The sequence below is a fragment of the Ochotona curzoniae genome, unplaced genomic scaffold (genome assembly GCF_017591425.1).
Source record: "Ochotona curzoniae isolate NIBS_2020 unplaced genomic scaffold, NIBS_Ocur_1.0 contig_2861, whole genome shotgun sequence".
In the NCBI taxonomy this organism is placed as follows: Eukaryota; Metazoa; Chordata; class Mammalia; order Lagomorpha; family Ochotonidae; genus Ochotona; species Ochotona curzoniae.
In genome coordinates, this window is record NW_024465620.1 from 1,707,784 (window position 1) to 1,719,470 (window position 11,687).

At 58.2% G+C, this 11,687-nt stretch overlaps 1 protein-coding gene across 2 annotated transcripts; it reads right to left on the bottom strand.

The window, feature by feature from the left end:
* Positions 1–2,057: 2,057 nt before the first annotated feature.
* TSKS (testis specific serine kinase substrate) lies at positions 2,058–10,991 on the bottom strand. 2 transcript variants are annotated; one of them, XM_040977997.1, is made up of 11 exons: positions 10,787–10,991; positions 10,393–10,618; positions 6,368–6,463; positions 6,126–6,209; positions 5,605–5,715; positions 4,964–5,250; positions 4,147–4,341; positions 3,793–3,966; positions 3,189–3,321; positions 2,381–2,505; positions 2,058–2,234 (listed from the first exon to the last, which is right to left on the bottom strand). In XM_040977997.1, the coding sequence occupies exons 1-11, from the start codon at positions 10,945–10,947 to the stop codon at positions 2,078–2,080; spliced, it is 1,749 nt and encodes a 582-aa protein (XP_040833931.1). In that variant the 5' UTR covers positions 10,948–10,991; the 3' UTR covers positions 2,058–2,077. The 2 variants fall into 2 exon arrangements, with proteins under 2 accessions (XP_040833931.1, XP_040833932.1); XM_040977998.1 differs by having other exon boundaries at positions 5,605–5,688; positions 10,787–10,947.
* Between the last annotated feature and the right edge of the window lie 696 nt (positions 10,992–11,687).

Below are 11,687 nucleotides of genomic sequence, written 5' to 3' on the forward strand. Positions count from 1 at the left end.
CCAGGCCACAGGCAGGGAGCTGGATGGGAAGCGGGGCTGCCAGGATTACAACCGGTGTCCTTATGGGACCCTGGCACATTCAAGGTGAAGACTTTAACTGCTATGCTATCACACCAGGCCCATTTATTTTATTGTTTAATAATGATTACATGGTTGATCAGGATGGAAAGGATTGAGATTTAGGGAAAATTGGGTAAACTCAATGCATCCAACTTTCTTATTTCTTCTTCTTGTTCCTGGGGGAAGGGGAGAGACAAAGGTGGAAACCACTCATGACTTTTCACACATTCCAGTACCCAGGGATGAGGAACCGCCACCTCATATCAACCCAGAGTCTCAACGTGTCCGTATTCCGAGGGTTCTGTCCAAGTGGCTTGGATAGTTCTGAAATGCTGCGGTTTTTACCACAGTGTCCATTGGCTCCATTCAGCGAGATTTTTTGCTGTCATCATTTGTTTGGGGTAGTTGTCCAGTTTGTTCTGTTCTGCTGCTGCTACAGCACCAAATGTGCTGCCATATCCTCCTTTTACAACAGGGCCTGTGTCCACTGCTCCACCTTTTCATTAAGTAGGACATGTTCTTGCAGGCAAGCCTAAGGGTCTGTGTTAGGTGTCTCAAGCATCACCGAATTTCCCACCCCTGGGGCTCCCGAACCCGGCACCCACCTAGTAGGCGGACCCTGAGGCCTGGGCCAGGCAACCCAAGTTCCTCCAGGTCCCCGACCCATGACATCCACCTAAGCTCTGCTCAATTCCCCACCTCACTTCTTAATCCAGGTCTGCCTGCCAGTTCTGGGCTTGTTTGATGCCCCAGGATATGGCCCATGTCCCTCAGGCAGAGGGGGAGACCACAGGGCTGTCCCCCAACCCCATGCTTCAGGGTGCTTCTGCAGCAGTGTGCTCAGCTCCTGCCTCAAAGACCTTCCTTGGAGGCAGTTTCCATCTGTGACCTCAATCCCTGGCATCTGACATCACTTCCTCCCTTTGTCCTCTTAGCCTAGGGGCAATGGTGCTTCCTGTGTTTGCTAACTCTTGGCTCCCTCATTGTCTTTGTCTGTCTTGGGGCTCCAGTCCCCAACATAACCAACATCCTGCCTCTGATCTGATGGCAGATGTTCTGGGGACCATGATTGCTGTCTCTCCATTGGGTTTTGATTACTGCAGTTCCTGGGGCCAGGAACACAGCTGTTCCAGCCCGGGCCGGTCACCTGCGTGATGTTCTCTGTCTTTGCAGGTAGAAGGTGAGAGCGCAGTTACCTGAGGCATGCGGTGGGTGGCACTGTTTCTCTAAATCATCACCTTTGCCCAGCCTTCCATTTCTTAAAATTATTGAAACGACAGATTTAGGGCCCGGCACAGTGGCCTAGCGGCTAAGGTCCTTGCCTTGAACGCACCAGGATCCCATATAGGCACCGTTTCTAACCCCGGGGGCCCACTTCCCATCCAGCTCCCTGCCTGTGGCCTGGGAAAGCAGTCAAGGATGGCCCAAAGCCTTGGGACCCTGCACCCGCGTGGGAGACCCGGAAGAGGTTCCTGGTTCCCGGCTTCGGATTGGCGCAGCACCGGCCATTGCGGTCACCTTGGACCATCTTCTGGTGCTTTCCCAGGTACATTAGCAAGGAGCTGGGTCCTAAGTGGAGCAGCCCGTATGGCTTGTGTGCAGGGCCTAGCCAACAGTTGCTACACAGACAGCGCCCATAGGAGATGCCACCATTTGCAAAGCAAGGATTTAACCAGTGAGCTTTTGTGCCAGGCCCCCTTTTTCTCTTCCATTTTAACGCGAACTTCCTTTTTTTTTTTTTAAGTTTATTTGTATTACACTCCTCATTTGAGCATCATTTTACTGGTCTTTTTTGGTGCACCTGCACTCTGTGGCCCATCGCATGAGGCCAGACATGGAGTCTACCCCTTGTGGTGTCTGTCACCTCAAAGTTTGGGGATGAAGGAGGCTCACTTCCCTGGGAAGTTAGAGCCCAGCTGGCTGCTGGGCCCCCCAAGTGAGCACAGAGCCCGGAGCAGCTCCCCGCCCCTCAATGCCAAAAAAGGAGACAGAATTCATGCCAGCATGAGGGGCTATTTTACTGTTCAGGGCCTGGGCCCCCACGTTTTGGGGGAGTCCCCCCAGTACTTCCTCCCCCCATTGTCCCCGTGGGCCCCTCAAGTGGCAGGTTGCTGATCTGATCGTGTAGGGAGCACATCTTCAGGTGTAGATAGTCCAGAGTGGCCACCTTCTCCCTGAAATGGCAGCAGTGGGCAGCTGGCACCCCAGGGCACGGGATGGAAGGCAGGGAGGGATGGGGGTGGGACTGGAGGGTGGGGCCAGGGGACCATGCCCTTTCCCCCAAGGCCTCACCCTCCTCCCACGCCCTCAGCCTCCTCACTCCGGCTTCATCTTGTCCGTTAGCAGCAGGTTCTTGGCCCGCATGGCCTCGTCTTGGGCCAGCCGAAGGGTGGAGCTCAGGGCCTCGGCCCTGACGTGCTTGGCCAAGGCTTGGCGCTCCAGCTCCTGGGGAGGGGAGTGCAGGCACCGCTGGGCTTGCTGGACTGGGCTGGGGGGGGAGGGGGAGCTGGGTCGCGGAGGGCAAGGGGCAGAGTCCCATAGGGCCCACATCCCTTCCCTCCAGTCCCCCGGAGTTTCCCAGCATGCCTCAAGCCTGAGACTGACCAGCAGCCCCACCACACCCTGGCTTTCCATGTGCCACTGTGAATGCATGCAAACCTCTGCCCCCTAGAGCACAGGCCTTGGTCCTAGCAAGTGCTATGTCACATCCATTAACCCCTATGGACTGTCCTGCATTTTGTGTCCACAGCCCCCCAGGCTGGCACTACCCCCCATGAACTTCTGCACCCCACATTTCCTAAGCCACTGCCCCTATTCCCCCATCTCAGTATCCTGACCAGTATCTTATCAAGGGTTGTCCCCAGGCCCCAAGTCCTTGCCTCTGTATGCAATCAGGTCTTGTCCATCCCACCTACTACAAATCCCATCATGCACTAGGGCTCATATCCTACAGTCCCTTGGTAACTATTGGCCTCTGACTTCATGCCTCCCCTTTCTGTGCATCGGAACCCAGTCCTCTCCCACCGCCAGCTGCTTGTGGCCCGGCCCTGCCCTGCTTGTGCTTGGGGCTACCCCTGCCCCATCCCTTGTCCTGACAGAGCAGGAGGGTGGCTCCTGGTCCCTGGTACCAGAATCTTCTTGTGCAACCTCTGGCAACTAGGGCAGGCCGGAGCCAAGCCCCTCTGCTTCACTTCATCCACCAGCGGCGTCAGTGCACGCTCCAGCAGCTGCTGCAGGGACTCCGTGGACAGCTGCCCCTGGCTGTGGGAGGGGTGGGAGAAGATGCAGGAGGCGCCATGCTGTCCAGCCTGTAACCAGCAGGGATCCCATCCCAGGTCGTCCCAGCAGGCTCTGCAGTGTCCCCTCCCCCAGGGCTAAGGGGTACCAGGCACTTCCCACCATGTACTACTTCTGCCTGACCTCGAGCTATATTAGGGATTACCCCTACTGCATTCCCACAATGAACCCAGCACAGTAGCCTTGACCTCCACAACACTCCAAGCTCTCACTTCTTCTCTATGCCTCCCCCCAAGTGCTACACTGCAGCCTTCCCACATGCCTTGCCTGGTGCTGCCTATGGGACTCCTCCTTCTTGAGCGCCTGTGATGATGGCGGGCCTGGCCACTCTCACAGTCACCCACACCCACCATTCACCTAGACCCCATTTCTTCTCACGCTCAGTCCTCCTGTCCTGGCCCAGAATACACCCAGAGGCAGCCCGTACCCTCTCACCTGGCACAGCGGGCACAGGAGCCTTGGGGAGACCGGTCCAAGTTCATGGAGAGGTCAGATCCCCTTCGAGAGTTTTGCAATTGCCGCCCCAGCTCCTCTAGAATCGGTTTCACCGGGCCTAGCCCCTCCAGTTCGCTCCTCAGCGAAGCCACAGACACTGCTGACCGCTCCATCCTGAGGTGTGAGAGCAACCAGGGTTGCCTGTGAAGTTGCCTCTGGGACCCCCGGGCCTGGGCGAGTCTCCACGCATTACCTGCCAGAACCCGGGTTTCCCAGCTCACCCCCTCTCCTGACTCCGCTCTCTTTCCTGGGCCTTCCCAAAGCCTCACCCCAGGTACTTGCCCAGGTCCTTACATGGTGCACAGTTCGTCCGCACGACCCCGCAGCTCCTGCAGGCCCCGCGCCGTCTGTGCCTGCTCACGCTGTGCCCGCTCCCACTGGCCCAGGAAGCCGTCGAGCCTGCCGCCCAGGCCCCCGAGCAGCCGCAGGGCCTCCTGCACCGCCCCCTCCTCCTGATGCCACCGGGCAGTCAGCGAAGACACTTCCCTCCTGGAGGGCCAGACAAGTGAGTGGTGCGGGTGGAAACCAGGTTTGGACATGACCGTAATGTTCACCACCCGTCGCCATGTCCACGGCTCCCTTTGCCACCTGACACCAACTCTCCTATCCCCCCATTGCTTTATACTAGATCTTGTCCTCCAGGATCCTGTTTTTGCCCTGCCCCACCTCTGCTCCCCCAGGCAAGGCCTCGCCAAGGCATGACAAACCCCAAGCTTACCCTACTAGACCTGAGCCCCGCCCACCTCAGCTCCTTCTGGCCCCACACCTCGGGTTTCCCTCACTGCTGATCTAGAAGTCTGGTGCATCTCCTTTGGGCTGCACCCCTGCAGGCTTCACTTCTACGGTCACTCGGGCCCCGCCCTCCCGCCTCCAGGCCCCGCCCATTTCTCCATGCACACCCCCTCACTGCTGGAGGCTCCTCCCCCTACGTCACTCAAGTCTCATCCAGTTCTGCCCAACAGCTCCTCTAGGCCCCGCCCATCAGCTCCTCTAGGCCCCGCCCGTCTCCCCTTGTGTCCCGCCCACCGCCCGTAGCACCGCCCACTCTCCCTGAGGCCACGCCCCGTTCCTGGCAGCTGGCTGCAGCTGGCTGCAGCTTCCTCGCTCTCACCTCAGCTCTTCGAGGCCGGCGGAGACCTTCTGTAACTCCTGCTCGCTCCCGTAAAGGCTGTCCCCTCCCCGGGGCCCCAGGCCCCAGCCGCCGGGGAGCAGGCCGCGCAGCCTGGGGAGCTCGTCTGGACTCCCGGGCGGGCCCGAGCAGCCCTGGGGCGGCGGCGTGAAGCCCAGGCCGTGTCGGGAGAGGCCGGCTTCCAGCTTCTGCTCCAGCTCCTGCAGCTCGGCCTCCTGCCTCCGGGGCGTCTCGTCCTGCAGTTGCTGCTGGAGGTAGCGCAGCTTCTCCTTGGCAGGGAGGAGGGAGTGGGGACACTGCGGCCAGTCCTGGCCCCAGCAGCCCCCATAGGGGAAAAGGGGGGTGGGCGCCCCGGTAGTGGAGAGGGTAGGCTCCGTGGAGGTCCAGTTGGCACCTCCTCTACCTGTTACCTTCCCGCCTCCACCCCAGCCTGCATCCTCCTAAGGGTACTAGTGGCCCAGCCACAGCAGGCCTGGGATGCGGACATGGCTGCCCTCCTGCTAAGCCTGGCCATGAGCAGAAAAAGGAGCCACGGCTGGACAGGAAGCCCCAAGGAGCTTGTACTTCAGGGTCCCACCTCCCCCAGATCTTGACACACGCCTTCCCACCCCTGACCCCCTTACCTCTAGCAGGGCAGAGTTCTGCTTCAAGACGTTGGTTTTAATTTCAGCATCTTCCACCGACCGGGTCACCTTCCGGCAGTTCTCCTGGGTCAGGAAACCAGGGCGACGGCCCTGCCTTCCCATTCCAGTTCCGCCCTGCTACCCCTTCCCCTCGTCTTCAGCTCCCCACAACCCCAGGACACCGGCTGCCTCCTCAGCCAGACCCGACCCTGTCCACCGTTCCCTTCCTCTCCACATCCCCCACCCACCCGATCCTCCCCCCTGCCACTCCCCTTGAGCTGACTGCAGTACCCCAGTCCTGCCTGCCACCCCTGTCCTGCTCCCCTTGAGCTGACCGCAGTACCCCAGTCCTGCCTGCCCCCCCCACTGCTCCCCTTGAGCTGACCGCAGTACCCCAGTCCTGCCTGCCCCCCCCACTGCTCCCCTTGAGCTGAGTGCAGTACCCCAGTCCTGCCTGCCACCCCTGTCCTGCTCCCCTTGAGCTGACCGCAGTACCCCAGTCCTGCCCCCCACAAGCTCACCTTGAGTTGAGTGCAGTACCCTTCTAGCTCTTCTGCCTCCTGCCGCCTTCTTTCCAGGTTCTCACTCAGCACGGAGCACTCACTCTGGGGTGGCCAGGGAGCAGGGCTTCACTCAGCCCACTGGTGGGGGGTGCAGCCCATGGCAGGAAGGTCCCTCCCTGTTTGTGAGCCTCTAGCTCCCCAGCTGCACGCTGTGTGGGCGTGTCGGGTAAGAGGCTGTGAGAAGAGGAGGGGCCCAGTACCTGCAGGGTCTGCACATGCTGATTAACCCTCGTGGTCTTTTCTTTCAAGCTGGTGATGGAGTCTTTGGCTCGGACCAGTCCACTGTTGACCCCACTCTAGGGAAGGGTGGAAGACAGGGGGGCGTTCAGAGAGTGTGTGCCAGCAAAAACTTCAACCCACCCCTCCAGAGGTGAATGTTCTAGAACAGGTAAACTGTGCTCACTGCTGCATTTTCCTGGGAGGCTCTGGGCCAGGAACTGCAGCTCTTTGGTTTTGAATATTCCTGGTGGAGGAACCCAGTGACTGGGCTACATTTTACATTTATTCATTGGGGTGCTGGGAGAAGGAGCAGTGGGATCTAGGAGGAAGTAGGAGGGGGATGGAGGGGCCAGTTACGTGCCTCTCTTGTGATTGAGTGGCCAACTTTGCAAGAAAGGCAGCTGAGTGGCAGACAGGTAACATTAATTCTGCTTCCTCCGTCTGCCAGCTCACTCTGCAACAGCCGAAGCTGAGCCGATCAGAAGCCCTGAAGGGCTTGCTGAGTCCCAAAGTGTGGTCCATAATGGGTGCCTTCTCCTGGCATCCCCTTAGCCTGGTACATGCCCAACTGCTCAGAGATGACATTCTAAAGACTCCCCTGCAGCTAGGTCTGGTCCTGAGACTTAAGTCCTATTTCAGGGAATGCATAAAGATAGCTGATTTCTGAGTCATTCCTGAAGGCTGAAAGTGTCTCCCCTTCTGTCTGCCCTCTGGTGTGGGCATCAGGAGACACAAGGCCTGACACAGAAGGAACCTGGATTCTGCTTTCCTCCTGTGGAGACTGACCAGTGAGACTTAAAATCCTCCATCCTGTTTCAGCTACAACACTCTTTCTGTTGCACATTTATACCTTTACAGACGCAATTCAGTTCTTCTTTCTTTTTTTCTTTTCAGTTTTTATCTTTCTCTCTCTCCACACCTCTCTGTATATCTGCCTCTCCTCCTCTCTGTAAATGTGCCTTCCCAATAAAAAATAAATCTTTAAATAAAAGAAGAATGAAAAATACAACCTAATATCCTGCATGAACAGAGCTGCAGAAATATTCTACCAGGTCTTGGCTAACGGTGTCCAGTGGCCCAGGAAGTGGATTATGTACCGTGTGCAAGTGGGATTTGTCTCAGGAATTCAAGGTTGGTTCAACAGAAGAACCTTAACCTATGCAACATGGCATAGAACAGAATAAAGGGGAAAATTCAAAATCATGTCCACAGAGAAAAAGCATTTTATAATATCCAACACATGCATCTGATTAAAAAAAAAAATCACCACAAACTACGACTAGGATAGAACTTGTTCATCTTGATCAAGAATATCTAAGAAATTTCAGAAAATGAAAACACATTGTTAAAATAAATCCATTGGGTGGGGGGGGTCCCTGGTGCAGCACTGGCTTGCTGATTGGGACACCACCGCTCCCTGTGTCAGGGTGGCCACGTTGGAATTTCATCTGTTCCATTTCCCATCTGGCTTCCTGCTAACGCACACCCTGGGAGGTTAGCAGGTGGTGGCTCAAGTAATTGGGTCCCTGCTTCCCATGTGGGAGACCCGGATTAGGTTCTTGACTCCCAAACTACAGCCTGGCCCCACCCTGGAGAGAGCCACCGGGGCGGCAGCCATCAGCCACAGACCTGATGCCTAGGGCTGCACGTACAAGCTCAGGTCACTGTATCCCCACTAGACAGTAGCCCCACTAGAATCCTGACTACATCTTCCTGAAACCGCCCTCTCCCCAAGCGGGAACCAGACTGCAAAGCCAAGCCCGGTTGGTCAGTTTCCATCTTGGGGATGCTTTAATCAACAGCACTACCTCACCACTGCATAAAAGTACCCCCATCTGCCGACAGCCTGGAAGGTGTTGGGATTGTGGTGGGCAGCTCCTGGGGTCAGCTCCTGCGTCCCCTTTCAGAGCCCCATGGGCCTCAGGGAAGTCTGCCCTCTATTTCCCTACTGGTAACATGGGCATACAAAATTATTTTCACAGGGTGGCCATTGGCATGGACATGACCTTGCCCAGAAAGATCAGGACACAAACCTCTACAAAAAGGAAAGGACTGCTGGGACCCCCAGACAGGAGTCTGGGCTTCAGGGATGCCGGCTGGAGGAGGTGGCGACAGGCTACTGTGGCCAGCTCTGGATGGCCCTGTCCCCATCTTCCTGCTCACAGCCTGACTGCAGGTAGAGACTTGGGCAATGGCAGCACCTTGCTTGGCTGCTGATGAGAAAGGACCAGCGATTCCATCCCAGCGTAGTGATACCTGTCATGTCATCACCAATGGGGGCAGCAAAACTGCATCTCTAGGCCAGGGGCCTCAGATTTGGTGGCAGCTGGGAAGGCTCTGAGCAGGCAAAGTCACCACCGCCCATCCATGACACTGGCTCACTGTGTCTCTCCTGAGGGCCGAGCCACCTTCTCCCTTGACCCCTGGGTTTCTATAGATGTCACAGCAGACAAGAACTGAAGCTGTGGGCTTTCCAGGGGCCTAGGGACCTCCCTCCTACATGGGATTCTTCCCTCTCAGCCAGGGTGCCCTGCCCCCTCTCTCTCTGGGTCTCTGTTCCCTCTCTGCCTTTCTCCATGGCTTCTCAGATCCCGGCTTGCAGCTCCTGCTCTTGCTGTTCCCCATCACTGTGGCTATTATTATTATTATTATTTTGCTTTCTCCATCTCGCTGAAGGGGTCCTGGATCATCTTAGAGGCTGCCACAGGCTGTAGCCTCACGGCAAGCTCATGGCTGTGCTGGCCTTGATCTGGCTGTCCAGGGCCCTTTCTCAGGCAGTACCATCTGCTGGGAACGTGACTCAGAAATAGCTGGCGCAGGAGGCAGGCAGCTGCAAGTGTCATTGCTGCCGCTGCCAGTGCCAGAAACCCAGTACTGCTTGGGCTGGGGGAGGAGCTGTCTCCCAGGCCCTGTGTGTGTTCCCAACCGCTACTTCCCACCTCCTCCTCCAGCACCCCACCTCAGTCTGTCCCTCCCACACACCCTCTTCGCAGCCCCCTGGGGTGTCTCCCGAAAGAGCAGGCTTCTCATGGACACCCCAATCTCTTCCAGCCCTGACCCTGCTGCTTGCGGACGTCCCGGCCCAGGGCTCTTGTCCTCTGTCTGAGGTCTGTGTGTTTTAACCTTTACACTGATCCCTCAGAGAGGAACCCGAGACCACCACCCTGTGCAGCCCCACAGCACAGCGCTGGGGCCAGAGCAGGACCAAGCCAGGATCTCAGGGGAGCACCCTCCACTCTGCTCCCCTCAACCCTCACTGCCCTCCCCCACTACCCACAGGCAACTCCCTCCTGCCTCATCTCTCTCCCACCTGACACCCAGCCATAGGGAGCAACTTGCACACATCCCTGCTTTCCCCCAAGGTCTTCTCAGATCCTGACCATCAGCACAGCCACTGGGCCCTCTGTCCCTCTGCTCCAGGTGGGGAATACTCTTGCTAATTGTCCAAGATCTGGGCTGTTTTGGCCAAGCGCCTGACCGTGACTGGCTGGGCTCATACAGTGAATGCCTTCTTGGCCCATTGCTCTGGGATGCCACTGGCTGCTTCAGCTCCTTTAGCCTGGCTCTGTGAGATGGAGGTGCAGGTGGCGCCCCAAAGCGTGCACATCCCTGGCTGTCATGCCTAACTTTATAAGCACCCCTCCCCCCCGGATCCTTAGAGCTTCCTTGCTCTTGCTTCTTGTCTTAGGTTTCCACCCCAGGTTTTTGGGCCACCCCTTTTGGACTGCTCCTTCTCAACTGTCATCGCCTTTCTGGGAAGCTTTCCCTGGTGACGGGGGTCTCCCTTTTCCTTCTTGGGCACTCGCCTTCCCCCAGGCCCATTGTGGAGTTCTCCTCCATCCAGTCTGGGCCCTGATTCCTGATCTGGGACCTCAGCCTCACCCAGGCTGCTAATGTCCACCCACCTGGGTCCGGGGAGCAGGAGGCAGCTCCTGGGAGCCTGGGAGTTACCAGGGATCCCCCACCACCCCACACCCTCAGCTGTCTGAAGCTGAGCTTCCCTCACCAGGATCTCGGTGATGTCTGGGTCATCTGGAGCCCAGGGAAGGGTAGGCGAGGCAGGAGGCCCTGGCAGTGCCAGCGGGCCACTGTCTTCCGTGGTTGAGTCAGTGCCTGAGGAGTCGGTGGGCTCCACGGCAGCCACGTTGAGCAAGGACACGTTGGTGCAGGCCGAGGACCGCTTGAGGTTCAGACACCAGTGCATAGGCTCATGGGACATCCGGGGCTCCACCCTGGGGAGCAGAAAGAGCCAGAAAGGTTGGGGTGCAACCCCCTGGCCTTTCCGCCTCTAGTTTATTCTGCACACTCCTCCTGGACCCCCACCTGCTTGCTGCCCCCTCCTCCTTTCCTCCAGCACCCACGGTAGGCAGCGGGGCCACTCCCGTAGGTGCCTAACCCACCCGTGGAATGACACGGCCTTCTTTTTCTTTGCGATCCCCTTGGCCGGGCTGGTGGGAGCCTCGGGGACCAGATGGGAGTGGCTGTCGACCCCTGCAGGGGGGTCTCCAGCTTCGTGGATCTCTTTGGACTGCCAGATTGTCTTCACTGCCACACTGGCCATGGCATGGGGGGGCTGCTCCCAGGGGGAGACACGCCACCTCACTCAGCCCTCTGTTCTCCCAGTCCTGGGCCCCTCCAGCCTGCCTCACAAAGGACCCTCCCACTGGGCCCCAGGAAGGGGGGTGGGGGTGGAGGCTCTAGACATCCCCCCGGTGGGGCCCATGGATTCTTCCAGCCCTAGGAGGTTCTGGTTCCATTCCCTGAACCTGCTTCGGAGCTTCTGCTGGCAGTCTAACTACTGGGGGGGCGGTAAGCGTACTGATTCTGGCCACCCCCTCCTCCTGGGATCCCCGTGGGGTCACCCAGCAACCCCCACTCCTCCTAACCTCCTTGCCCTTGAATCTGTATGAACCTCCCTTTGGGACTTGGAGGAGCCCGGTGGCTGAGGACTGAGTGCCGGGACCATCCTGAGGGACTTCAGGCACTGTGGGGGGTTTGGCTAGGGACTGAAGTGCGGGCACGGGGCAGGCCAGAGACATGGAAACCAGGGAACACGAAGGGGCTGGGGCGTGACAGGGAAGGAACCCACAGTGGGAGATGGGGATCCTCAGTCATGAGATGTACCTCTTCCACAGCATTCAACAGCAGCGTGTGGCTGTCTCCCAAGCTGGGCAGCCTGGACAACGGGCACCCATGGCTCAGTGCGGAGGTCAGAGGGGCATGGGGGATGTGGTGGTGGTGGTAAAGATCCTGGGCAGAGTTCAGGACATGGCAGGGCCACTCGATGGCCGCCCACCACTC